At 48.3% G+C, this 25,014-nt stretch overlaps 1 protein-coding gene across 2 annotated transcripts; it reads right to left on the reverse strand.

The window, feature by feature from the left end:
• Positions 1-1,587: 1,587 nt before the first annotated feature.
• On the reverse strand, positions 1,588-24,998 carry Poldip3 (polymerase (DNA-directed), delta interacting protein 3). Of its 2 annotated transcripts, NM_178627.4 has the most exons (9): positions 24,815-24,998; positions 13,752-14,142; positions 13,088-13,174; positions 10,914-11,009; positions 8,767-8,946; positions 8,197-8,274; positions 7,101-7,230; positions 4,814-4,880; positions 1,588-3,675 (listed from the first exon to the last, which is right to left on the reverse strand). In NM_178627.4, the coding sequence occupies exons 1-9, from the start codon at positions 24,871-24,873 to the stop codon at positions 3,501-3,503; spliced, it is 1,263 nt and encodes a 420-aa protein (NP_848742.1). In that variant the 5' UTR covers positions 24,874-24,998; the 3' UTR covers positions 1,588-3,500. The 2 variants fall into 2 exon arrangements, with proteins under 2 accessions (NP_848742.1, NP_001334011.1); NM_001347082.1 differs by lacking the exon at positions 13,088-13,174.
• Positions 24,999-25,014: the final 16 nt, after the last annotated feature.

Below are 25,014 nucleotides of genomic sequence, written 5' to 3' on the forward strand. Positions count from 1 at the left end.
ATTTTTTCAGTTGCGGTTCCCTCCTTTCAGGTGACTTGCTAGTGTCAAGTTGACATATAAGTAGGTGTGAGGCCTGGTTTGCAGGAACAAGGGAGCTGTTGTCTCACTCTGGAGAACTTAAACTCCCAGGAATACTTTACAGTGTACAGGTGATCTGTGGCATCAGGAAAGTAGCTACTTGCTGACAGGGATAGAATAGTACTTGGAAAGGGACAGCCTGAGAAACCTTCCGCTGCAGCCCAGCCATGTGCTCAGAGGCTGTCATTGTGAGGTGGAAAGAGACACCTTCAACTCTGCACCCGCAAGAGCACTCCCAGCTAGCAAAGAAAGGGATTTCCTGCTCCCAGACAACTGCCTAGAAGTTTACCTTCCACACAGAAGCTGCTGCTACTGTGCTGGGAGGGACCAGAACCCCGTCAAGCTGGCCAGACCTGGCATTCTCGTGGTACTGGTGTATGTGACAAAGCTGGAAGGAGGCAAGGCTCATTCCACAGCGTAACCTTTATGGTGAAGCCTGGGCTGCATTAGAGACTCCAAGATGATAGAGACGTCAGAGGCATGGATATCTAATAGAAAGCTGCATGTGAGAAGTGGAACCAGCTAGGGAGTTGTTGCAGAAAGCAAATCTGGAGGGGCAGGGCTATCTAAACTCTTGGAATCCGAAGTCTCCTTCACTGCACATGGAGCCACTGGGTTTAGTGTTTGTACTGCAGGGTTTTGGTCCATGGGAATGTACACTCTTTTTTTTTTTTTTTTTTTTTCATTTTTCGAGACAGGGTTTCTCTGTGTAGCCCTGGCTGTCCTGGAACTCACTTTGTAGACCAGGCTGGCCTCAAACTCAGAAATCCGCCTGCCTCTGCCTCCCGAGTGCTGGGATTAAAGGCGTGCGCCACCACGCCCGGCTGGGAATGTGCACTCTTGAGTGTACTTTGGAAGTATATATAATCTCTGATCTTAAGAATTTACGGGCTGGTGAGATGGCTCAACGGGTAAAAGCACCGACCGACTGCTCTTCTGAAGGTCATGAGTTCAAATCCCAGCAAACCATATGGTGGCTCACAACCACCCATAACAAGATGTGACGCCCTCTTCTGGTGTGTCTGAAGACAGCCACAGTGTATTTACATATAATAAATCTTAAAAAAAATATTTAAAAAAAAAAAAGAATTTACTTTGAGGCTGGAGAGATGATTCAGGGGTAAGACCACTGGCTGTTCTTCCAAAGGACCAGGGTTTGTTCCCAGTACCTACAAGGCAGCTTACAACTGTAACTCCAGTTCTCCAGGCACCATCTAGTTCTCTTCAAGCATCAAGTATGCCCATACACTTGTGCACTTGCGCATGTATGCACATGCACACACACACACACAGAAATGTGTGTGTGGGAACAGCCCAGAGCCAACAAGCTAGCTCAATAGGTAAAGGTGTTTACCCTTAAGCCTGATAAAACTGAGTTTCAATCACAGAACCCATGTGGCAGAAGGAGAGAATAGACTCCCTCAGGTTGGCCCCTGACCACCACACATGGGTCATGAAATGTACAGACATCCAATAAATATAATAAAATCCATGAAAAAAGACATTATAGCTCAAAGTTAGGAATAACAAACATTTATTGAGAAGTGGAAAGTAACAAGGCCCTCTTTTCTCCTGAACAAGACACAAAGAAATAATGCAAGGGAGTGGGGGACATGAGGGTTGGCCCACCTTCTTTTCTGTTTCCCAAGATGACATTATGATGCAAACACCCAAGTCCCCAAAGTACCACCTGGCCAGGAGGGTGCCCCAGCACGCCTAACTCACAAAGCAGGGGAGCCAGGAAGGGTCTCACCACCCTACTCTACACAAAGCCAAAGGCATGCCAGCTGTCCCCAGAGGTAAAGAGCTGGGCCCTCATGTATAGGGTGTCTCTTGGGTCAGGAAGGGGCAAACACAGAGGAATGTCTTCCAGTTTCTGAGAAGAATTAAGTTTGTACCCATTTCGAAGGGTGTAAGAGAAGGAGGTGTTTAGGAGTGGACACTGCAGTTGTCATTCCTAGATTCCTTTGCTGGGCAACCTTAGAGCTGAAGGACTGATTTTGACCCAAAAGAGACCCTTCCAGCTGGGCATGGGCTGGGATCTAACTCAGGAAAATAAGAATTAGCTGAAGTTCTCTTAACTGTGCTAGCCTTGAATGGGTCACAGTGCCGCAGCTTCCTCTACTTCCTCGGTTTGTCCCTTTACAGCACGCACAACTGATATTGTGCGTCCTTAGGATCCTGCTCCACCTATGACAGCTTAGCATCTTCTGTTTCCACTGTCAGGGGCCTCTGACGAGCTCTGGACCGATGCTATCTGACACTCGGCACCTGCCCACAGTTCCACACTAAACAATGCAGGAACACACTGGGTAAAGTAACCCACCAGCTGCTCAGACCACTCATCAATGTGGGTCACTGACACCAGCAGAGACAATGCCCTGGTGAAGGCTGCACTTCAGGCAAACCTGCTGTTCTGTAGATAACTGAAGGCAGAAAAGCAGAGCCAGAGCCAGCCAATGGCTCTGATCCAATCAATCTCCCCGAAGTCCTCTGTGCTGTAGAACACACAGAGGCGCCCGGGTAGAACCTGGAAAAAGGCTCAGCCAACTTGGAGCTGGCACCCACACCCACACCAAGCTTTGATGTTGCCCTATCAGGTGAGAATCAAGAGGGCTAATAGGCACAGGTCCCTTCCTCACTTCCATATGGAAGCTGAGAGAACTGACCCAAGGCCTTTGGCACAACACTAACAAGGGACCATGAATGCTGGGATGCCTTGCACACTGCCCGTCATCCAGCACTGCATACTTGCAGTCAGGGCTAGAGGGACAGTGGTGAGAACACAGGAAGCCAGTAGCCTGACGCAGCCCCCAGCTGTCCTAGTGCTCACTGAATGGCAGGAGGTCCCAGCTGTCCTAGTGCTCACTGAATGGCAGGAGGTCCCAGCTGTCCTAGTGCTCACTGAATGGCAGGAGGTCCCAGCTGTCCTAGTGCTCACTGAATGGCAGGAGGTCCCATTCATTCCGTTTTGTGTGAAAACTTCAACAGAACAAGAAAACTCTTGAAAACAAAACATAAAAAAAATTTTAAAAAAATTAAAAAAAAAAAAAAAGCAGTCTTTCCAATACGTTCCTGCACCCTGTGGCCCATGGGGCCACAAGAAGGCCACCCAGGGAAACAGTGCACCATATCTAGGGGAGAAATCAGCTAGGGGCCGAGGGCAGGGGAGGCACACCGACAAACACAGCCTACCTTGATGATGAATGGAGGAAAGAGGAAACATACTACAGAAATGGAACGCACAGAAGGGCAAGGTGTAAACAACACAGAAAGGTGGGTCCCGTCCAGCGAGGAAGCTCTCCCTGGTACCTCATCCCTTGTTCAGGGGGCTTCAGTCCGACAGCCCATTGGTCTCAACTTTGCCTTGGGAAACAGAGCCACCCTCCTCTGCCCTGTTTCTGGCTGCCTCGCTCCCCTCCTCAAAGTTTGATTTTGAATTCTGTGGGTTGTGTGGTCACAGAGGCCCCCGAGGACTTGAAGAGCGCTCTGAGAACGGTGTCAGGGTCCACTTCGGCAGGAGGGTTGGAAGAGGCAGGGTTGCCCCTCCGTGGCAGCTCGCTTTCCTTTTTCACTGAGGGGCTGTCACTCAACCGCCTGTTAGAGCAGAGAACATGAATCCCTGTCAGTTTTTCCCTAGGTGGTGAGGTCCCCTGAGCATCTTTGAGAGCTAGGCATGGATGAGCTCTCCACATCCCTCTATCTGACTCCCATCTGATTGGAAACTGGAATTTCCCTTATTTACTGTTAAAACAAAACAAAACCTAGCTACAGCCTGCTGAGTGCTCAAGTTTCACATCTGGAAACGCTGCATGTTCTTCTGGGTGGTCAAACAAGGTCACATATTACACAAATCCTTCAAGTCTAACCTAAGTCAATCACATTAATTTTGGTTAGCCCAATGATTGGGCCATAAAAAAACTTCAGCATTTTTATTTTTAAAATTTTAAATTATGTATATGTATGTATCTGTGCATGTTTGTACAGATGCTCATAGATGGTTTTGAGCTGCCCAACATGGGTGCTGGGAGCCATCCCTGGGTCCTCTTGTAATAGCAGTATGGACTCTTAATACTCAACTATCTCTGCAGTCCCTTTCCAAAACATTTGTAAAGCACAACTTATTTCTGGGACAGTTTTACAGATTTGTCCAGTCAACATCCATCTATTACCTAGAATCTAACCCTGTCTTTGTATGCCCGAGTCTATTCTATTCTAGGCCTGCCTGGCACAATTCCACCCACCTTGGTGTGACTCAGCTTCTCCTTGGGTGTATTTACTTTTTCAAGAAAAATTCTATTCTGTCAGCCTCAATATTCTATACACCTCAGGCTCAAAAGTCTCAATAGTGAGCCAGGGACACATGCCAGGTGTCGTCCAACATCACTCAACACAGTCAACTCCAAGGAAGTGCTGTTACTTGTTTACCATGGAGACGGCAGTCATACAAAGCACATGTGAGAGCTTGCTCTCCACTTCCTTCAGAGGTGCTGGACACTGTCATATTAATCAATATGACACTGTAATCAAACCCCGGAGACAGTTTGAGGAAAACCCCTTGGTTCTAATTCAAGCATCCTGATTGACCACTGAGCATAAGAGGTGAGTGCAGAATAAACCAGCAGGTACTGTCCCAGCCTGCGCCCCCAGCACTTAGAGCAGAGACTCTGTCCTAGTCTGCGCCCCCAGCACTTAGAGCAGAGACTCTGTCCTAGCCTGCGCCCCCAGCACTTACAGCAGGATGGGTTGGTCTGAGGTGATGACATTTCCATTCATGTGAAGGTTGCACTTCATAGGTTGCCCTGAAAATCAAAAATGAAAAGGCTCCATCAAGAGACCTGTTCCTCATCAGAGGAGAAGGACCACCAACTCCATGACCAAGGGTCAAATTCTACCACTGAAGCCAGGCATGATGACACAGCTCAGAAATGTAAATACTGAAACTCTGGCAGAAGGATTCCAAGTTTACAACCAGCCTGGGATAGCTAGTGCAGGACATACAGAAGAAACTATCTAGCAGGTGTGGGGGTTCAGCTAAGTGGCTGTTTTCTGAGTGTGTATCCTACAGAGCTGTGAGGTCTGATTTACACCTTAGATCACACCAAGTCTTCACCTATTACACCCTGGGAAGGTGACTGAAGAGTCTCTCCCCACTCCAACGTTTCATCCTTTGTAAACATGATCACCAAGTATGGCACGTGTGTGATGAGAACAACAAGCTTTGTTAGGAAGTCCTCATCTAAGCCAAACCAATGCTACTGCTGCCTCTGAAAACCCCATCTAAGTTTCATTTCTGTAAAAAGAATACAGCCTCAAGTATTTCATCAGAGCAACAGAAAGCACACTAATATATGTGGGGTTATTTATTAGTTGATCTAATTTTAGAGTTGTTTCAGGGCAATGTTGCACTCTGCATCAACGAAGTGCCTTCAGGCTCTAGTCCCTTTCTCTCCAGACAGAAGGCTCCCAGCGCTCCAAGTGAAAGAGGTTAGCGGTGCTCCTTTGCGCAGGAAAGTCTCTGTCATGCTTTGGTGAATCTGCTCTTCCTGGAGCTGCCTCAGGGTTATGACATCTGTCATGTGACACAGTCAGGAAGAAGCATCAGAAGTGTGTGTTCTGGCTGCCCCACCAACCAGCCACACCTATCTCTCTCTGGTGTACCTACTGCCCTGAAACACAACACTAAAATCAGATCAACTAATAACCTTACTGAGTTTAAGACAAGTTCTGATTTTATAGCCTAGGCTGTCTTGAAACTACGCAGCCCAGGCTAGACTGTCTTAGGTACTCTGGTATGAGCACCACGATTAGCTATGGTGATACAGAAATGGTCACATGAATTAAGAATTTAGTCAGTCAACACTGCTAGTTAAAGGTCCAGAGTCAGAGCTGTAGCTCAGTGGGAGGGTATTTGTCTCCCATATGTGAGGCCCTTGGTTTGATCCCTAGCACCAGGAAAAAAAAAAAGCACCACAAAATTAAGTTGCTCTATTGGTGCATGCTTGTAATCTCAGCCCTTGGGAGAGAGAGGCTGGAGTACTGCTTTGATTTTGACGCCAGGCTAAGCTAGAGGGAGACCCTGTTGTGTGCAAATACACCCACTCCCATCAAAAAAAAAAAAAAAAAAAAAAAGGACGGGAGGCCCACAAAGGGGAATCCATTTGCTACCGCACCAACAGTTACGGCACCACGGCAGCATGTGGCCTCCCACACGGTAGAGGGGTCTCATCCTGGGTCCTTATCCTTGCACTTAACCTATGCGCTGCCCACCCCCCTTTAATCTGGGATTAAAGTGCCCCATGCCTTTAATCCCAGAAACTGGACGACAGAGACCTGAATTTGAGGCCAGCCTATATATATATATATAGAAAGAGAGAGAGAGAGAGAGAGAGAGAGAGAGAGAGAGTGAGTGAGTGCGCGCCAGGGCTACACAGAAAAACCATGCCTCAAAACTCAGAGACAAACAAAAAAGAATCCAACGGGTAGACCGAGCAAAGAATAGACATTTCTCTAGCAGACGCATTCAGCAGGTAAGCACACAAAACATGGTCAACACCACCAGCCAACAGGGGAATGTAAACCATCTTTGCTTTTCTCTCCTTCCTTGCTTCTAGTACAGAGCCCTGGTCCTCAGCAGGCCCACAGCACACTCATAATGAGCAAGCGAAAAAGGAGCATGGCCCAGGGCTCCCAACTGTGGAGCTTGAGATTAAATAAGAAGCTGTGTATTCACTGGTAGATCTTCCCCAGAAGCCAAGACTCCCGGCCTCTGAGACCGCAAGCCCGCCCACATGTGAAGGGAGAGCTATGGCAATCGGCTTTCCCAACCAGACCCTTTAAGAGACTCATCCACTGAGACACACTACTCAGAGAGTGCACAGCACTGCCTCTTCCTGGTATCCAGAAGCCCTAGTAGGGTGAGTTCCCCAAGACGTCTTTGTACCAATGTTGAGGATAGTTTACCCCAAAAGCTCACTGCTTTAAAACAGAGGGGAGCGTGATGGTAGCCTCCCCTAACCTACCATCCAGACATCGGTTATTGTACTTCTTATAAGCAGTGATGGCGTCATCCTTCTTCACGAAGACAACTTCTGCTACCCCAGGATGGACCAGTCGAGCCCGCTTGAGAGCGCCACACACACAGAAAAGCTCCTGCAAAGGACACGTGAGGTTGGGAGGGACATGCAGACCACTTGCCGCTCACTCTCCAAAGACTGCACTGCAGCGGCACACCCAGGGTTTCAGGGTGGGTCCTTGGCTGCAGGTCTTCTTCACCTGCAGTACAAGGGACCGCCCACAAAGTGCCCTGCCCCAAGTTCTCCCTGTGCAGTTCCACAGTGATAATACTTATGGACTGTCAGAGCTCTGTGCTAGAACTGGGTCCAGGCTTATCAAAAGGTTTTCAGAGACCTCTGAGATAGACCCACAGAATGACGGGGAAAGGCAGTGGCTAGTGCATCATGGAGAGGGAGACTTGCAACTATGGATGCTGGTGTCCTACTCTGGATGACTGACAGTCAAGGTTGCCTGATGAAGGGGTTCCCAGGACATGGCATGAGACTGAGCACTAAAATCAGGAGAATCCTAGCAAATAAGAGACAGGTGGCCAATGGGTGTTGCCTTCTGCTCTCAGGCTGTGTCCCCTCCTAGCTGGCTTCCTGCCACAGCCTTTGGGATGAAGTATGGCATTAAGTACAAGTGTGAACTACACACCCGGCTTCAACTGAACTCATCTTTGAAGGAGTGCTCTGTACATGTGGTCTTCATATGTAGTCACCACATCTTTGTGACAGGGGAGGCAGAGGCCACAGAGAGTATACCACGTGAAAATGGATGAGAGTAGCAAATCAGAACTTAAACCTGAGCTGGGAGTAGTGAGGCAGGCGGAGGTCTGTGAGTTCAGGGCCAGCCAGATCTACAAAGTGAGTCCAGGGTAGCCAGTTACACAGAGAAACAGTGTCTGGAAAAACCAAACCAAAACCAAACCAAACCAAAAGCCCTACCCTGAACATGAGCATCCTTTGAGTTCCAGCAAATCATGACCTGCCATGGTCCTAGGAACTTATCCCACAGAAGCAGCCTGTGACTAAAAGGTCAGGTGCCCATGACGGTACTTACAACTATGTCCTCCTCTGTGACTCGGGGGTGCAGATTATTCACGGTCATCTTGGTGCCTTCCAAGGGGCTAAGCACAGGCTGCCAGCGACAAGCACGAACAGAGTCAGAAAGTAGCACGCACCCCACAAAACTCACCCCAGACAACTGGCCAGGAAGGCACAGCAGAAACCCATTCGGAGTGCATCCATCACACCCTGGACAGTGCAGGCCAGGAGACTCCTGCTCCTTTCTTAGGGGATCCAGACCCTTCACCCCAAGCTTCCGCACAGAATGCTTTCCTTGCTTCTAGACCCAGTCAGAACAAATGGTGTAGGCTTAAATTCCTGAGAGACCCAAGACACCATCTCCTCCTGGTTCTCAGTACTCTCTCCTGGGACCCTCATGCCATGTAGTGTGCTCTCTCTACCAGGGTCCTCACTGCCCAGCAAGCTCACCGAAGATCAGCAAGCTCGCTGGTTTATTCATTGCAGAAAGGGGAGGTAACATCCACGTCATAGAGTGTTCTGAAGACCCTCTAGGGTACACTGACACCCAACACAGGCCAACACGTAGCTGTAGCTTTCCCCTTACCTCAGCAGGCGGCAGCTCTTTGGGAGGCTCCTCCTTGTTCACCAGCGTCCGGGACATGCTGGTCAAGGCTTTGGTTCGAACAGAGGAGGGGAGAACAGGAGCGGTGTAGGCATCATTCTGGACCACTTTTGTGAGAGGGAGGGCCTTGGACATGGACAGCTTGGAACTGCTCAGTCCAGTCTGCACAAACAGGAAGAAGAGTCTGAGAGACCAGTGATACAGGCCACTGTGTGACGAGCTAAAAACAAGCAAATGCTAGACCCCCAAAGCCTCAGTCCAAGCACTTAGGGTAAGGCGGCCAGTACACTAGCCAGCAATGCCACTACTAGGGAGAGCAAGAGAATTTCATACAGACAGCCAAGAAAGGACCAAGGTAACTCCACCCTTCCCTCCTCCATTCGCCCCCTGCCTTACTTAGTTTTAGTAAATAACTTGTCCCGGACCCCACCCACCCACCCTTCCCAGATAAACCTGGAGTTAGCCAGGACCAATTAGTTACTTGCTGACATAGATACAACCAATCATCATAAAGGTCAAGTTGTCCCTACTGCCCTTTTTTCCTGCTTCAGTTTTATGGCTTAAAAGGCCTGTGTGCTACCTGCTGAGGGTCTGGCCACTTCTCTAATTGATCAGCCTGCGGCAAATAAACTGTTCCTGCTTGACTTGTCATCATGGATGTGACCTGAGACTCAACAGCCACAGGCTCATTTACAGCTGGTCAAAGGCCAAAAGCCTGAGGTCAAGCTCACTGCTCCACAAGTGTCTAACGCCATGGAAGGGCTATCAGCTGGCAGATGACTGAACACAAAACTCTTTGTATTTTCTTTTTTAATGATTAATTTTTCTTTTCTGTGCATTGGTGTTTTGTTTGTAGCTATATCTGTCAGATCTCCTGGAACTGGGGTCACAAATGGATGTGAGCTGTCATACGGTTGCTGAGAACTGAACCCAGGTCCTTTCGAAGAGCAGTCAGTGGTCTTAACCTTTGAGCCATCTCTCCAGACCCGAGGAACTCTTAGGAAGACACAGAACTCCTAGCTTTTGGTCTCTGACCTGGCAAGGTCATGAACAGTGAGCCTCTGTAGCTCCAGCTTCCTGTAAGAAGCCTAGCACACACAGACCTCAGAATCAGCCCCTCCAGAGCTGAGGGTCTGGTCCCTTGGAAACAAACTCCTCATACTGACTTGTCTAGAAAGACGCGGGAACTAAAGCAGCAGTGGTTTTGCTGACTTAGGTTTGCTGTCAACTGAACAGGAAGAAAGGAGGGATGCCATAGCCAGAGAAGTAGAGAGAACGCAGCAGGGTCACTTCACCATACTTCTGCTACTCTGGCTGAAGCATCTTCCCCATGGCAAACTCCACTCTCTCAAGCCACTTCCTGTGTCTCAAGAGCCAGGACAATGTCCTGGGAGCCATGCTGATCTAGCTCAACAACTCCATGTACTACTTGGGTACAACTCCATGTACAAGCTGGGTAATGTTGAACAGGTTCATCTACCCTCTATGTGCTGCCTCCTTATCGTAAGAAGAAACCCATGCCATTGAGAAGCAGCAGCGATCGTAAATGAATTACTTTAAGCACTGTTTTCCCACCTGGAATAAGCAATGGACTAAGCCAGCATAGACAGGGAGACCCAAATCGTCTCCTTACTGTAAGTAAATGAGCTGGCATCATTCAACGTCACGAGCACTGTCAGGCCTTATTCAGTACCCAGGAGATTGCATTACCGTTGGGATCCTGGCCAGAGCTGAGTCTGCAGCAGGAGCTTCCTCAGGCTCCCAGACTCAGCTTTCTCACTTCTCTGCATGATGTCTGACAAGACCCTTAACTGATGCAGCCAACTTTCTTGACTTCCTGGTAAACTTACACTGCTTACAGTTTACCTAGCTGCTGTACTGTTACAGTAGCAGAAAATGGACTAAGACACAATTTCCTTCAAGTGATTCAAACCAGCCCCTGGGACTGCAGCTCTTCATTGTCACTGCATAGGACCTTGACACCCCAGTATTAGCAATGTTAAATCAAGGAGCTGGCTAGTTACAGCTCTAAAAAGCTTATAGCCCAAATTAATGAGAGGCCTGTCCACAACCTCACCCATCCGTCCACTTAATCTGATGCAGCAAGAGAAAGAAAAAAATCGGCATACCATGTGGTGAACAAGGCTGCCCGTGGCTGCAAACTTCATCTGCTTGGGAGGGACAGGCACCACAATGTCATCATCTTCATCCAGGTCATACAAGTTCTGAGAGGAAACAAACAGTAGCTGGGCTAGGGAATATTGCTCAGTGATCCCTAGCACCCGGAAATAAACAAATCCATCAGCTGGATAAATGCTAAGACAGCATGCAGGCCCTCAACACACATCTCAACCAAGAGCAGAGCAATGGCTGCTAAATGAACAAGGACGTAGGAAGGAGTGCGACACACGAGTACAGGGGTCGAGAGACGTGTGACCAAAGGCTTCACGGGGACTCCTACCACAGACCAATAACACCTGCTAAAAACTACTTCTATGTACAGGAGCTCAGAAATTCCTTTTTGGTAAAACATCCATGTAGCCCAGCTGGCCTGAAACTAAATCCTCCTGTCCCCAGCCTCCCAAGCATATGGCCAGAAATACCTTTTTATAAGTAGCAAATGTATATCCAGAAACTCTACAACATTTTATATTCAGTCAGAGACATAGTCTGAGGAAGGAAGTCATTGTGAATAGATAACAAAGTATACTTATACTACGTACACAAACCTAGATGATAAGATAATAGAGCTTTGCATAGCTAGTCTGGTATATGCCTCTGTAGACAGTCTATCACTGAGTACAATGTCGCTGTGAAGTACAAGACTGTATCAATTGGCTTAGAAAGTCATCCCACAGTCTGGTCTGTTGGAGTAAACCTAAACCCTACAAAAGAGTTTTATCCCAAAGATGTTCACAGTATAGTATTTCTGGAAGGAAAAATGTCAACTCAGAAGATTAGCCAGTTGCTAAACATGTTACTATAAATTTGAAACAAATTCTTAAGAAAAAAAAAAGGAACATTAAAAAATTGGGTGAGAATATACTCTCAATCCTACCAAGGTATTAAACAAAGAGTAGCAGCAACAAAGGAAAAACCAGGAAGACTGGAGGAGTGGGTCAGTGGTCCAGTACTCGTCCAGGACCGGAAGGCCCAGCACATTCCCAGCACAGGAAGCTCCAGCAGAGTTTCAGTAGTGCCTGCTTGGTGGACAGGCACATGAGGGTGTTTTCCCCATTAGACACATGCAGTGTTTATAAATCACTATTTGATTTTCCTGTCTTCTACTGCCCTTTATGCCTCTCCTCTCTCAACAACAAGTTTCCTCTCAGAGGCTGGAGTAGCTGCTTAGACGGTAAAACACAAAGCTCTGGTTTCATCGGCAACACAACGTACCAGGAAGGTGGAGGCAGGAATATCGAATGATGTTCATAATGAACTAGAAACCAGCCTGACTACATGAGAGATGGCTCAGCGGTTAAAAGCACTGACTGCTCTTCCAGAGGTTCTGAGTTCAAGTCCCAGCAAGCACATGGTGGCTCACAACCATCTGTAATGGGATCTGTGACAGTGTACTCACATATATAAAATAAATAAATCTTTTTTTAAAAAAGTTTCTTTTTGGAGACAAGGTCTCCCTATGTATGTAGCTGAGGCTGTTGTAGACATTGTGACCCTCCTGGCTCTGCCTCCCTGATTATACATACACCATGCCTGGATTAAGAAGTTTCTTTTTTTAAAACAAGGTCTCTTTCTGTAGCCCAGGCGGTCCTGAAATCACTATATGGCCTAGGTAGGTCTCAAATGAATGAGCTCTGAGCCAACTTCCAAGTACTGAGCTTACACGTATGAACCATCATCATGTCTTCTAAAGGGCCTCTGCTTCTTTTTCTGCAGTAGCATCTCACTATGTAGATCAGGCTGGTCTCAGACTCATAGAGCATCACCTGCCTCTGCTCCCCAAGCTCTAGGATTAAGTGTGTGCGTCATCACAGCTAGCACAAATTTCTTCTTCTTCTTCTTCTTTTTTTTTCCCGAGACAGGGTTTCTCTGTATAGCCCTGGCTGTCCTGGAACTCAGAAATCTGCCTGCCTCTGCCTCCTGAGTGCTGGGATTAAAGGCATGTGCCACCAAGCCCGGCACAAATTTCTTCTTAAAGCTCACAAATTCCAAGGTGAAAACCTTCTGGTACTTTGAAATAGGAGCCTCAGGCCAGTCCTCAGCCGATCTACCCTAACAGATCTCGTCAAGCAAAATGCATGCATACAGACCCCCACGTGGGTACCAGACACACTCATTCTACCTGTTTAGCCTGGTGGTTATTGACAACATTGATCCTCATTCCAGCAGGATGGGCATGAAGTGGCACCATGGCCTTTTGCTGTGGAACCTAGGAACATCCAGTAGTCACAATCCATCCCAGAGGGTTCATGTGCACGCTACGTAGGTCAACGAATTTAAAATACTTTGGTGTAAACAGCTATCAGCAAAGGTCATGCAGTAACGGACCTGAAGAGCTCAATGAACTTGGCTCAGTGAACAAAACTTACACAGTTAGCTTTGCAGTTTCCTTTCCTCCTGAGTGGTGGTTGTCTGGGGTGGCCAGGGCACTGCACAAGCAGTCAGATCTCCTGGGCTCCGACCCTGGTCCTGCGACTGACTGGCTGACTGAGTAATGTCAAATGCATTACTTCCCATTTCTTACTCTCTTTTATAAAACTGAAGTAGTAACACTACATTTTTCTCTACTTTGGTCTCACTTTGCAAAGTCAGTTCATTCTTTTGGACCTCTTCTTTGAAAGACAACACCCCGTGCTCCACAGACTGTCCGAAATGCCTTTCTGAAGTCGGAATGTGCTGGACCAACATCTGGAACAAACTGCATTTTGCCATTCCCCAAATTTCCCTGCATACTTCTAGCCTTCTCCCCAGGTTTCTGGAGACGCTGGAGGGGAGCCACAACCTACCTGGATAGTTTTGGTGAGCTTCAGAGCTGGGGTTACAGTCCCAATGGGCGGGCTTGTGAACGCAGCAGGGGATCTCCTCTTCAAGCTGATCTTCTCCCGGGCATCAGCCACCTGGCGGGGCTTCTGGGGCACAGTGCCCTGCTGCTTTCGTGAGTTCAGCATCTCCCTGGCATCCTGTACTTTCCCTTTGATCCGAAACCGGGCGTCTTTCTGCAAAAGCTTTTCCCGGGCATCTTTGACACCCAGCTTGAGCCGAGCATCTGAGAGCCCAATCTTCTGTCGGGCGTCAAATCTCTGCTGGAAGGTGGCTGTGCGAGCTGGCTGGTTAACAAGACTATGCTGGATTCCAACTCGAGACCGGACACCTCCAATTCCTGGCCTGACACTGAGCCTGCAAACACATAATCAAACAGGAAATGGATCAGGGGCTTAAGAGCAGCCCATGGAGGAGAGTTGGAGACACTGACCAAAAAGCTTGTCCCGGAATTTCCACAACCCTGCTGGCACCCAAATACACAGAAACATAAATATTTCTTTCTCGCCCCAGGCTTTTAGCTTGGCATCATAAACAAAACCATGGAGAACCCATTACCAGTTCAAACTGTTTGCTCTCTTGGCATTCTTTTAGTCAACATTTTATATACCTGCTTTCTGTGTGGAAGGCAGGCAGACCTGGTAAAGCTGCCCCTTAAAACAAATGGTGCCTCTATGCAGGCAGGTACCTCTTAGCAGGACTAAGGAAGCCGACCTGTAGGTCTCAGCACTCAAATGTCTAACAGAATAAAGATAAAGGATGGATCCGCAGCAGGATGGATTGCAATCAGAGCATTTGGGAGATTGAGGCAAGAAGACTGAGTCAAAGCTGGTCTGAGTGAGACTGCAAGACACAGCTTGATAGATAGATAGATAGATAGATAGGTAGATAGATATCAAAAGCAGAATTCAGCTCAGTGGTTGAGACTGAACATAAGCAGTGAACAGAAGTCCAGCTCCCAGGACTGGCACTATTAGACGGTGGGGCCTGTTGGAGGAAATGTATCCCTTTGGAGGTGGGGTTTGAGACACTCCTCCTAACTGCCTATAAGACAGACTTCTAGCTGCATTCTGATCAAGATGTAGAACTCTCAGCTCCTTCAGTTCCATGCCCGCCTTAATGATAATGGGCTGAATCTCTGAACCTGTAAGTCAGCCCCAATTAAATGTTGTCCTTTATAAGAATTGCCTTAGTCATGGTGTCTCTTCACAGCAAATGAAAACGTGACTAATACAGTGGTCTAAAACCATCTGTAACTTCAATTTCAGGAGATCCAATGCCCTATTCTGACACACATATGTTACACATACATACATACACTACATACATTCATACAAAATACTCATATACATAAAACAAGTTAATCTTTTTTTTTTAAAAAAGCTGTTCAGTAACCAAAAAATGTATAATTTCACTTTTTTTTTTTCCCTTATTTTTGGTTTTTCGAGACAGGGTTTCTTTGTGTAGCCCTGGCTGTTCTGGAACTCACTCTGTAGACCAGGCTGGCCTCGAACTCAGAAATCCACCTGCCTCTACCTCCCAAGTGCTAGGATCAAAGGCATGCGCCACCACTGCCCGGCCAAATGTACAATTTCAGAATCTCCTAAAATTAAAAAGGAAGACTTGAGAGAAGTCTTTGCTGTAAAGAGACACCATTGCTATTTTTCCTGCCCCAAGTTTGGTTCCCAGCACCCACACAAGGTGGCCCACAACCAACTCCCTGCAACTCCAGCCACATAAGCTATGATGTCACTTTCTAGTCTCTTCAGGCACCACATGCAGAGGCATATACACACATGCATACACATAAGTAAAAAAATAAAACCAAAAATGAGCCGGGCGTGGTGGCGCACGCCTTTAATCCCAGCACTCGGGAGGCAGAGGCAGGTGGATTTCTGAGTTCGAGGCCAGCCTGGTCTACAAAGTGAGTTCTAGGACAGCCAGGGCTACACAGAGAAACCCTGTCTTGAAAAACCAAAAAAAAAAAAAAAAAAAAAAAAAAAAAAAAAAAATTAGAAATGAGCTGGGTGGGGGTGGTGAATGTCTTTAATCCCTGCACTTGGGAGGCAGAGGCAAGCAATTTGAAGCCAGCCTGGTCTATACAATGAAAGCCAGAGCTACACAGAGAAACTCCATGTCCAAAAAACAAACAAACAACAACAACAAAAAACAAAACCACAGAGAGAGAGAGAGAGAGAGAGAGAGAGAGAGAGAGAGAGAGAGAGAGAGAGAGAGAGAAGGAAGAGGAGGAGGAGGGGGGGGGAGGGAGGGATGACTGAGTGAAACTCCACTGATCATGCCCCATTCCTGTGGCCTCCAGTGGCTGGAGAGGCCACCCCCAGCCCTGCTGAGTAACACACAGGAGTCTGCAGTTTCTCTTGCCTGGCTTACCTGCCTACTCAACCAGCAGGCCAGGCCTCTTTCCATTGCAGTCAGGACAACCACGTTTAAGGTACTTTCTCAATGTCATCTCCTTTCTCAGAAACCCTCCTTGATTCCCCAAGACAACTGTCCTGTGTGCCTGTTACACCCGCTAACTTCCTTGTTTTCTCTCCCAACCCTGAGCTGGAAGAGGAGAAAGAGATTCATCTCCTTTCCAGACCTAGAACTTCACAAGTAGCACTGGGAGCTGGTTAAGCCTCAGAAACTCTTGTGGTTCATCTTGGATACGGAGCTGTCAGTTCCCCCCCAGCTCCAAGCTCTGGGGACACCTGGGCTGCATTTTTAACTTGCACACCAAACCCAGAAGAGCTATGCTGCACAAACAAGGTTGCCCTACTGTTTCCAATCCACTGCCTGAGCCTCCCAGGAAGCGCCTCACACTGGGCAAGTCACCAGTCACAAGGACCCTCCTCTTACCTGACTCCTCCTCAAGTCGCTGGAGAGAACTGCCCACCTTCTCCTCTGCTAAAGACCGCACCCCAGTAATCCCAGTACCCAACAAGGGGTGTGGGGGCAAGGTGGGAGGATTATAAATTTGATGGGGGAATCTCACAAAACCCCACAAACCACCTGGTGGTAGGGGGAAGAGGTCCACTTCCTTAGTTCATACAAGAACTGGATGGGCTGACAGAAGAATTGGAGTTCCTTACAGAATCAAGCAGAGTAACTTTAAATTGGAAGGTGGTACTTGTCTGGTGTGGCTTTATTTTCTTACCCAAAGACTCAAGGAGATGAGGCTGAGAACACAGTTCAGTGGTAGAGGCTTGTCTAGCGTGCAATGTACCCTGGCTGAATCCCCAGCACAGTAGTGGGAAAAAAGGATTCAAGGAAATGGAGCCACTGGAGAAGCCAGTCAAAAGGAATGAGGCCTGAGGTACGGAGGAGGACAGCACCCATGATTAGGGAGAATAAAACAGCTATGAAGCAGACAACATATACCTCGTTCAATTGGGCTACCCCTGACTTAGGGGCCCATAGCTTGGAAGCCACAGGCAATAGTGGGGTTACTTAAGAGAACCTAACACCACACTGAAGGAGCCCTTACAGGCTTTCTCATAGTCTCTTACATCTGTTGGTGATGTCCATTAAAGATAAAAATAAAAACTGGCTATGGACTCAGACAGAGTTGCTATTCAAGTCGTACTAATAAGCTGAGGGACAGTGACCTCTCCTAAGTCACAGATTACCCAAAGCAGGAAAGGATAAGCCTCCAGGTGCTTCAAGCTGAAGAATGGCCTGCAGCCATCAAACAAGCAACACAGTCCTACTGGAAAGGAAGACACAGGCACAGCCTGTGGGGTCGTCACAAACAAGTGGAAGCTTAGATCTGATCCCGCAGACTGGGAAAAGCAGTGGTCAAAGGGTATTCTAGACAAGCAGTGTGTGGAAAAGCCAACTGTAGCCCAGGGCTTGCAACCACCAGTACAGCTACAATGTACTCATATACATAAAATAAACAAAATTTAAAAAGTTATGTTATCTGCTTCATTAATCACTTAAGCAATGAAACATTTCTGCCAAGAAAGAGGGAGGGGCTAGAGAGACTGGCCAAGAGCATCTGCTGCTCTCCGGAGAGCACCAAGGGTTAAGTTCCTAGCACCCACTTGTGGCAGCTCACAAGTATCTAGAACCCCAGTCCCAGAGGCTCTCATCTCCCCTTCTGATAACCAAAAACAAAGTAAAATTTTTTAGATAGCCTCTTGGTGTAGCCCTGGCTGTCCTGGAACTCACTCTGTAGATCAGGCTGGCCTCGAACTCACAGAGATCAATCCGCCCCTGCCTCCTAGTGCTGGGACTAAAGGTGTGGGGTACTACACTGAGTAGGCAAATCTTTAGAACCAAACAAGCCACCCAACCCTCCATCACAAGCTTATAAATAGGGTTAGTGTAATATTCAGGGAGATTACCCTAATCCTAGGGACTACTGGTGAAGAACGATCTGAATGTCCTTCTGTCTATTTAAGACACCAACAAATAGCATCAGTAACACTTTCAAAGTGAGATGGCTACTGTCCCTAGGGGGAGCAACATCTTCGGGTTCTCGTCTTACTCGGGGACAGGGCACACTCTCCTGCTGATTACGATGAGACTGCACATGAAGAACACTGGGAAAGTGCTCAGCTGGTCACACACTAGTCACCAAGACAACCTGGACTGACATTTGAATCTATAGTAATGCCTTGCTTGGTGACAGGGACATACTGAGAAATACAGGACAGTAATGAAAACAGCTCAGCACGGCCATGTCACATAACCCCAGTGGCCACCTTCATGCATGCTACTGGTCTACTGTACCTAGGGGTGCATTTGTGGAGGAGAGGATCTGGCAGGGATGTGGGCGCTGCTCCTGCTGGGAGTAGCTACTTTGCAATTTGATGCGTTCATTCCCTGGTTACAGGCATTCTTTCAAATCCTTTCACAGCTCTGGGAGTTTCTGTGTTCCAGCTTTCTATAATCACATCTCCTCTTTCTACATGAAAAGACAGCTATTCATCCCAGCAGGCAGCAGCACGGGTTACAAGACAGGACAGGCATTAGTCATCGGAATTCTTCAAATAAACACTCCAGCTAGGGGCAGGCCTCCTCAAACAGTCAATTATGTTACCTGCCCCAGAACTGCTGAAGACTAGCAAAGTCCTTCCCTATGCCGGGGTCGGGGATGGGGGTGTGTGTGGGGGGGTAGGGGGTGGTCTTAGTCTCATCCCATCTCTAAGCCTGCAGCCTCACATCCCATTTTAGGAACTACTGAATTTCCTAAATACATTCTGTTTTTGTTTTTTGGGTTTTGTGTCTGTGGGAAGGTAAGGAAGGGTACCTTTGAGCAGGACTCCTTTTTTCTTTTTTTATGTATACAGTGTTCTGCCTATAAGTATGTTTGCAGGCCAGAAGAGGCCTCTGATCTCATTATAGAGGGTTAAGTGGTTGCTGGGAATTGAACTCAGGACCTCTGAGAGAGCAGACAGTGGTAATGGCTGAGCCATCTCTCTCTTGCCCTGAGCAGGACTCTTACTGCACCACCTAGGTCAAGATTAGCAGTGCAACTCTGCAACAGCTTTCAAGCGCCCCCAGCTACTCCTTAAGCTCCTGGGAAGGGACACTGTAGACCAAATGAAAGGCTGATGTCTAATGGACCCTTCCCACTCCTGTTCTCCAAGTAGAGCCTGGCATACACTGAGGGTGTGTAAGGAATAGGAATGCCCTGCCTGCCGGGAGTGGTGGCGCACACCTTTAATCCCAGCATTGGGAGGCAGAGGCAGGCGGATTTTTGAGTTCGAGGCTAGCCTGGTCTACAAAGTGAGTTCCAGGACAGCCAGGGCTGTACAGAGAAACCCTGCCTCAAAAAACCAAAAAAAAAAAAAAAAAAAAAAAAAAAAAAAAAAAGAATGCCTTGCCTTTCTGGTTCTGTGGAAGACAGATGTGGGACACAAAGGAGGCTCATCAGGGTAGCCCTGAGTTATATTTAAATACACCATAGGGAGCATGTGAGATAATGTATGTGTGTGGCCACGTACATACCACCACACAAACACAGAGCTCAGAGGACAACTTTCACAAGTTTAGGATAGAACTCAGGTTGTCAGGCTTGGTGAAAGACTCTTTAACCTGCTGATCTATCCTACTGGCCCTGAGGTCACTTGGGGGCGGGGGTTGTTGTTTTTGAAGACTTATCTTTTACTTTATGGGCTTGCCTGACTGTTATGTCTGGGTACCAAGCGCCCAGGGAAGCCAAGAGAGGATATCAGATCCCAGGGACTGGACTGACAGTCGCACACTGCCATGTGAGCACTGGGAAGCCAACCCAGGCCCACTGGAGAGCCGCAGCCAGTGCTCTCTTCTTTCTTTCTTTTTTTTCCCCTAGACAGGGTTTCTCTGTGTAGCCCTGGCTGTCCTGGAACTCACTCTGTAGACCAGGCTGGCCTCGAATTCAGAAATCCCCCTGCCTCTGTTTTCCGAGTGTTGGGATTAAAGGTGTGCGCCACCACTGGCAGGTAGGTGCCAGTCTCTTAACCGCTGACCAGCACTGAGATAATATTTATACAGAGAAAACAAAACAGTTTAATACAAATTAGTAATACAGACAAGACAGTAGGACGCATTCCTTTACTGAAGACTTTTCTTCCCCTTGCTTTTTGTGTTTGCAGCCACATTTCCTTCAGCCCAAATCAACAAGGAGTAACACTGGGGCCAGGGTTAGATGGTCTGAACCTAAATTCACTTTCCTCCACCCACTTCGGCTCCAAAGACTCCTCAAAATATAGCTGATCAACGCTAGCACACTCTAACTAGACCAGCAGTGATCCCAAGAACTAGACAGGCGGTGTTCTGTACGCGTGGAAGGTGAGGCAGAGCTAAACCAAGGCCGTCTGACTACAGAGCCTCCTTACCTAGCCGTTCCCCACGCAGTCCCCACTTCTCCCCCTGTAAGGAAAGCTCCACGACACCCCCCCCCCATTTTCTCTCAACACTTACTACAAGGTACATCCTTTGTTTTCTGAGGCAGGGTCTATGCAGCTCCTGGTGGCCAACAGGCCTCCTACCTCAGCCTCCCCAGGGCTGAGGTCACAGGCCTGCTCTACCTACCACCCTCAGTTCTAACATGGCACACTTTTAAGGTGCCAGGCAGTGGTAGTGCACGCCTTTAATCCCAGCACTCGGGAGGCAGAGGCAGGCAGATTTCTGAGCTTGAGGCCAGCCTGGTCTACAGAGTGAGTTCCAGGACAGCCAGGGCTACACAGAGAAACCCTGTCTTGGGGGGTGGGGGGAGTTATGGGTATGATCTAGAACGAAGGGTTGGTTTCTAGATGGTTCTAGTTTAGGTTGGCATTGAGGGATTGGGGGTGGGGGCTGGGTTGTCTGTGTAGCTCTAGCTGTCCTGGAACTTTCTATGTAGACCAAGCAGGTCTTGAACTCAGAGAGATCCAACTACTTCTGTCTCCAAGTGCTGAGACTAATGGCGGGTGCCACCATGCCTGGCCTGATGGTGCTGTTAAGAGGTGACTGAATCATGAAGGATTAACCCCACCGACTGGCTGCTCCACTGATGAGTTCACAGCTAAACGGGCTATTAGGGGCGAGGCCTACAAGTAGGAAGTAGGGCACCTCCTTTGTAAGGCTGTATGCTCTCCTTTCACTTCTCCACTCAGTTACCTCAAACCATGAGCTCAAGTACTGTCATAGCAACGTCACAGCTAACAAGCAGGGCCTCTCCTGCACAAGCAGTTCTCTGAACAAAATGCTAAGAACACCATTGCAAGAACACTATGTGGCAGGAGAACGTGTGTGTGTGTGAGTGTGTGTTGTAATATCCAAAATGAATTCAAGACCACCCAGTACCTTCCCCCTTCAAAAAGGGCTTTCCAAACTATACTAGCAGGCCAAGTACAGAGACAAATAAGGAAGCTGGCTGACTAAACAAATGTAAAAACATAGTTTTAGCACTCAAAATGATTAAGTCTACAGTTGCCAAAATAATATTAGCTGTTCTCAGAGAAATAACCATAACAAGATTAGAAATCACCCTACCACACCCCACACTGAATTCTGAGAAAGACCACAGACCCCCCCTGACCTTGCTAGGATTCCCTGTGATGTTAATAGCTGTGACGTTAATAGCTGATCCATAAGTTCAAAATGTACTATTGCTTTGCTGACCAACTCATAATAACCCACCACGAGGCAAGCAAAGTGAGTCACCAGGCCAGAGGTAGTCGCTATGCAAACCAACCAATGCCTGAAAGGGTTACTTGCTACACCAATTAGAATAAGCCAGTTACCCTGTTGCTCAAATCTGTCCCTTACAAAGGTATAAAAAGTGTGTTCTTTCTTTGTTCTCGGTCTCTCCTCTGGCCTGCGTGCTAGAGTCCCCAACATGTTGGATCAATAAAAATCCTCATGCGGTTTGCAGCGATGGTGGTCTCTGTGGACTTTGTGAATGAGGGTCTTTTGACAAACTCCAACAGTGTGTGGCAGGTTCACAATCTGTTCTCCCTGAAGCTGTCCCCACTGCTTCACATAAGACTGCACATCCCAAGACACACCAAATAGGTTTTATAGACGGCAGGCATCAGGAACTGAGGGGACCATCTAACGGCAGAGCCTAGTAACAGTTAGCAACCTGTAGGCCTGAGCAGGTTCAGCTATGCTGGACAACCCAGAGCCAACTCCACCCCATTTACCTGAGGGAAGATCTGTGAGAATTGAGAAAACAGCAGAGTGGGGTTAATAAAATGAATGAGTCCCATATTTTGTGTCCACCTAGACTAGCAATTCTCAACCCATCGGTAGAAAGAGACTGCTTTGGAATTGAACCACACTTTCACAGGGATCACCTAAGACCAGGAAAACTGACTCGTTACGACCTGTAATAGTATGAAAACTAGTTATGAAGTAGCAAAGAAAATAATTCATGCGGCTGGAGAGATGGCTCAGTGGTTAAGAGGACTGACTCCTTTTCGGGAGGACCTGAGTTCAATTCCCAGCACCCACATGGTGGCTCACAACCATCTGTAATGGAATCCAACACCCTCTTCTGGTGTGTCTGAAGACAGCAACAGTGCACTCACATAAAGTATAAATAAATCTAAAAAAAAGAAAAGAAAAGAATTCATGGAGGGGGTCACAGCCTAAACAGTTCTCAGCCTTCCACCATCACCAGCCACATCCGCCTTGGAATTGCTTTTGGGAATGTCCATGGTCCTCCCTTGTTGCAGACATGAACCAATATAACTGATGTCTGTGCAAGTTTAACATGAAACTAAAATAACCATGAAGAAGTGCAAATAAAATGTCATGGAGTGTCTGAAACACACTGCTGACCTCTGCAAGAAAACACATATTACAGGCCACCCCAAACTCCTCACTAGTGTGACCTCCTCCCCAGCACCCATGTAATTGGTTTTGTCTTTAAAAACAATGTATCCCCAAGCATGGTCACTAAGTGACTGACTCATGGCCTAGCCATCAATAAAAGGTCTCAAAACTTTTTTTGGTTTTGTTTGTTTGTTTTTTTGAGACAGGGTTTCTCTGTGTAGTCCTGGCTATCCTAGAACTCACTCTGTAGACCAGGCTGGCCTCGAACTCAGAAATCCGCCTGTCTCTGCCTCCCAAGTGCTGGGATTAAAGGCGTGCACCACCACTGCCCCGCTCAAAACTTTTAAATGGCTTAATCATTGTGGGTGTCAATCTCTCTTACGACCCAGAAGACATGTGACAATAAGAGCTGGTGAGCTGGGTGGCACTGAGATTGGAGGGAGCTTGTCTCCTTTCAGTGTAGGAGGCAACAGTGTTTACTAGACACAGGCGTAGGGAAGGATTGGCATAGCTGAGCAGATCAGTGTCTGGGAAAACAGTTCCTTAAAAAAATAAAAAGGTTTATTTATTTTATGTATGTGAGTACACTGTTACTGTCTTCAAACATAGCAGAAGAGAGTACATCAGATCTCATTACAGATGGTTGTGAGCCACCATGCTGCTGGGAATTGAACTCAGGACCTCTGGAAGAGCAGTTGGTGTCTTAACTGCTGAGCCATCTCTCCAGCCCCAGGAAAACAGTTCCTGACACCTACAGCAGTGTATCTATATGCCTGCTGACCACGGGCCGACTTAACCACTTTTTCACCTGCACATTTATAAAAGCTAGAAATGGCTATCGATGTTTAAGAGTATGTTGAGTCTGACTGTCTCACTTAAGACATCAGGGCATACATCCATGAATGCCAATGCCACCCTCTTGGAACTGTTTTGTCTGTCTTTGCCTGAGGCCAACTCAGTTGGGGCACTCGGTGGCCTTGGGAAAGTCTTTCTCTCTGGCTCCAGCTTTCCCGTTTGTGAAATGCGGAATAAAATAGTTAAGCAACAGCGGAGCGCCTGGAGCACCAGCTACTCAAGAGACTGAGGCAGGAGGATGGATTTGAGATCAGGAGTTCCTGGATAACATGGAGGACGCCGGCTCTCAAAACGGAAACAAACTGGCCTGTCATCTCAGCCCTTGAGAAACGGGAGGAGGAGGGAGACTCTTGGCGTTTTAAGGCCAGCCTCGGAGACGCAGCGAGTTCGAGGCTCGCTCCGGCTATGTGAAAGCCGGCCTCAAGAGAAAACAAAACGATCAGACAACCATTACAGATATCACAGTGAAAGGAACAAGGCGTCTCGCCTATGAAAGAGCTCTTTGCTTAAAACGGGTCGGGCTAAGCACCGTGGCATAGGAGAACCAGCAGAACTGGCCATAAACAGCTCTGGGCTGGCGGCTCCTCCGCTCAACTTCCGCCCTCTTAACTCCCAGGACCTAAAGGCCGAGCGGAGACGGCGCCACCGTGGTCCCCCCGGACCCGATCCTCCGGGGAGCAAGGCCCTGGCCCGCCCAGCCCTCGGCTCGCCTGCGATCGGGCCTCCCGGGCCTCCCGGGCCCAGCAGCCAGTGGACCGACCAGCAGCTGGGCCCGCGCGGCCGGGCCAATAAGGAGCGCGGCGGACGCAGGGGGCGGGCGCAAGCGGCGTCGCCCCCCGGAGCCGCTCCCTCCTCCGCCCCCGAACCCCAAGAAGCAGCGAGGCCCCTACGAGCCTCGAGGAAAAGGGAAAGGGCCGCTCACCGTCCCTTGGCCGCCGTCCCGCGCTTCCGGATGAGCTCGTCCAGCGAGAGATCGGCCATCTTGCGGCGCGCAGCTAGCGGAGAACGGAGGAGAAGCCGACTGCGGCGAGCCCGCCCCGCGGCCGGAGTCAAGAGCGGCTTCCGGCAACCCGGACGGCCAACTCTCGCGACAGCTCAAACGAAAAGCTCGAGACGGAAGGG

Source organism: Mus musculus, chromosome 15 (genome assembly GCF_000001635.26).
Source record: "Mus musculus strain C57BL/6J chromosome 15, GRCm38.p6 C57BL/6J".
Classification (NCBI taxonomy): domain Eukaryota; kingdom Metazoa; phylum Chordata; class Mammalia; order Rodentia; family Muridae; genus Mus; species Mus musculus.

Coding starts and splice junctions, on each gene's coding strand:
- Poldip3 (NM_178627.4), bottom strand. CDS start 24,873: ATGGCCGATCTCTCGCTGGACGAGCTCATCCGGAAGCGCGGGACGGCG. Junction 8,275..8,766: donor AAGAGCTGCCGCCTGCTGAG/GTAAGGGGAAAG, acceptor TGTCGCTGGCAG/CCTGTGCTTAGCCCCTTGGA. Junction 4,881..7,100: donor CAATAACCGATGTCTGGATG/GTAGGTTAGGGG, acceptor TTTGATTTTCAG/GGCAACCTATGAAGTGCAAC.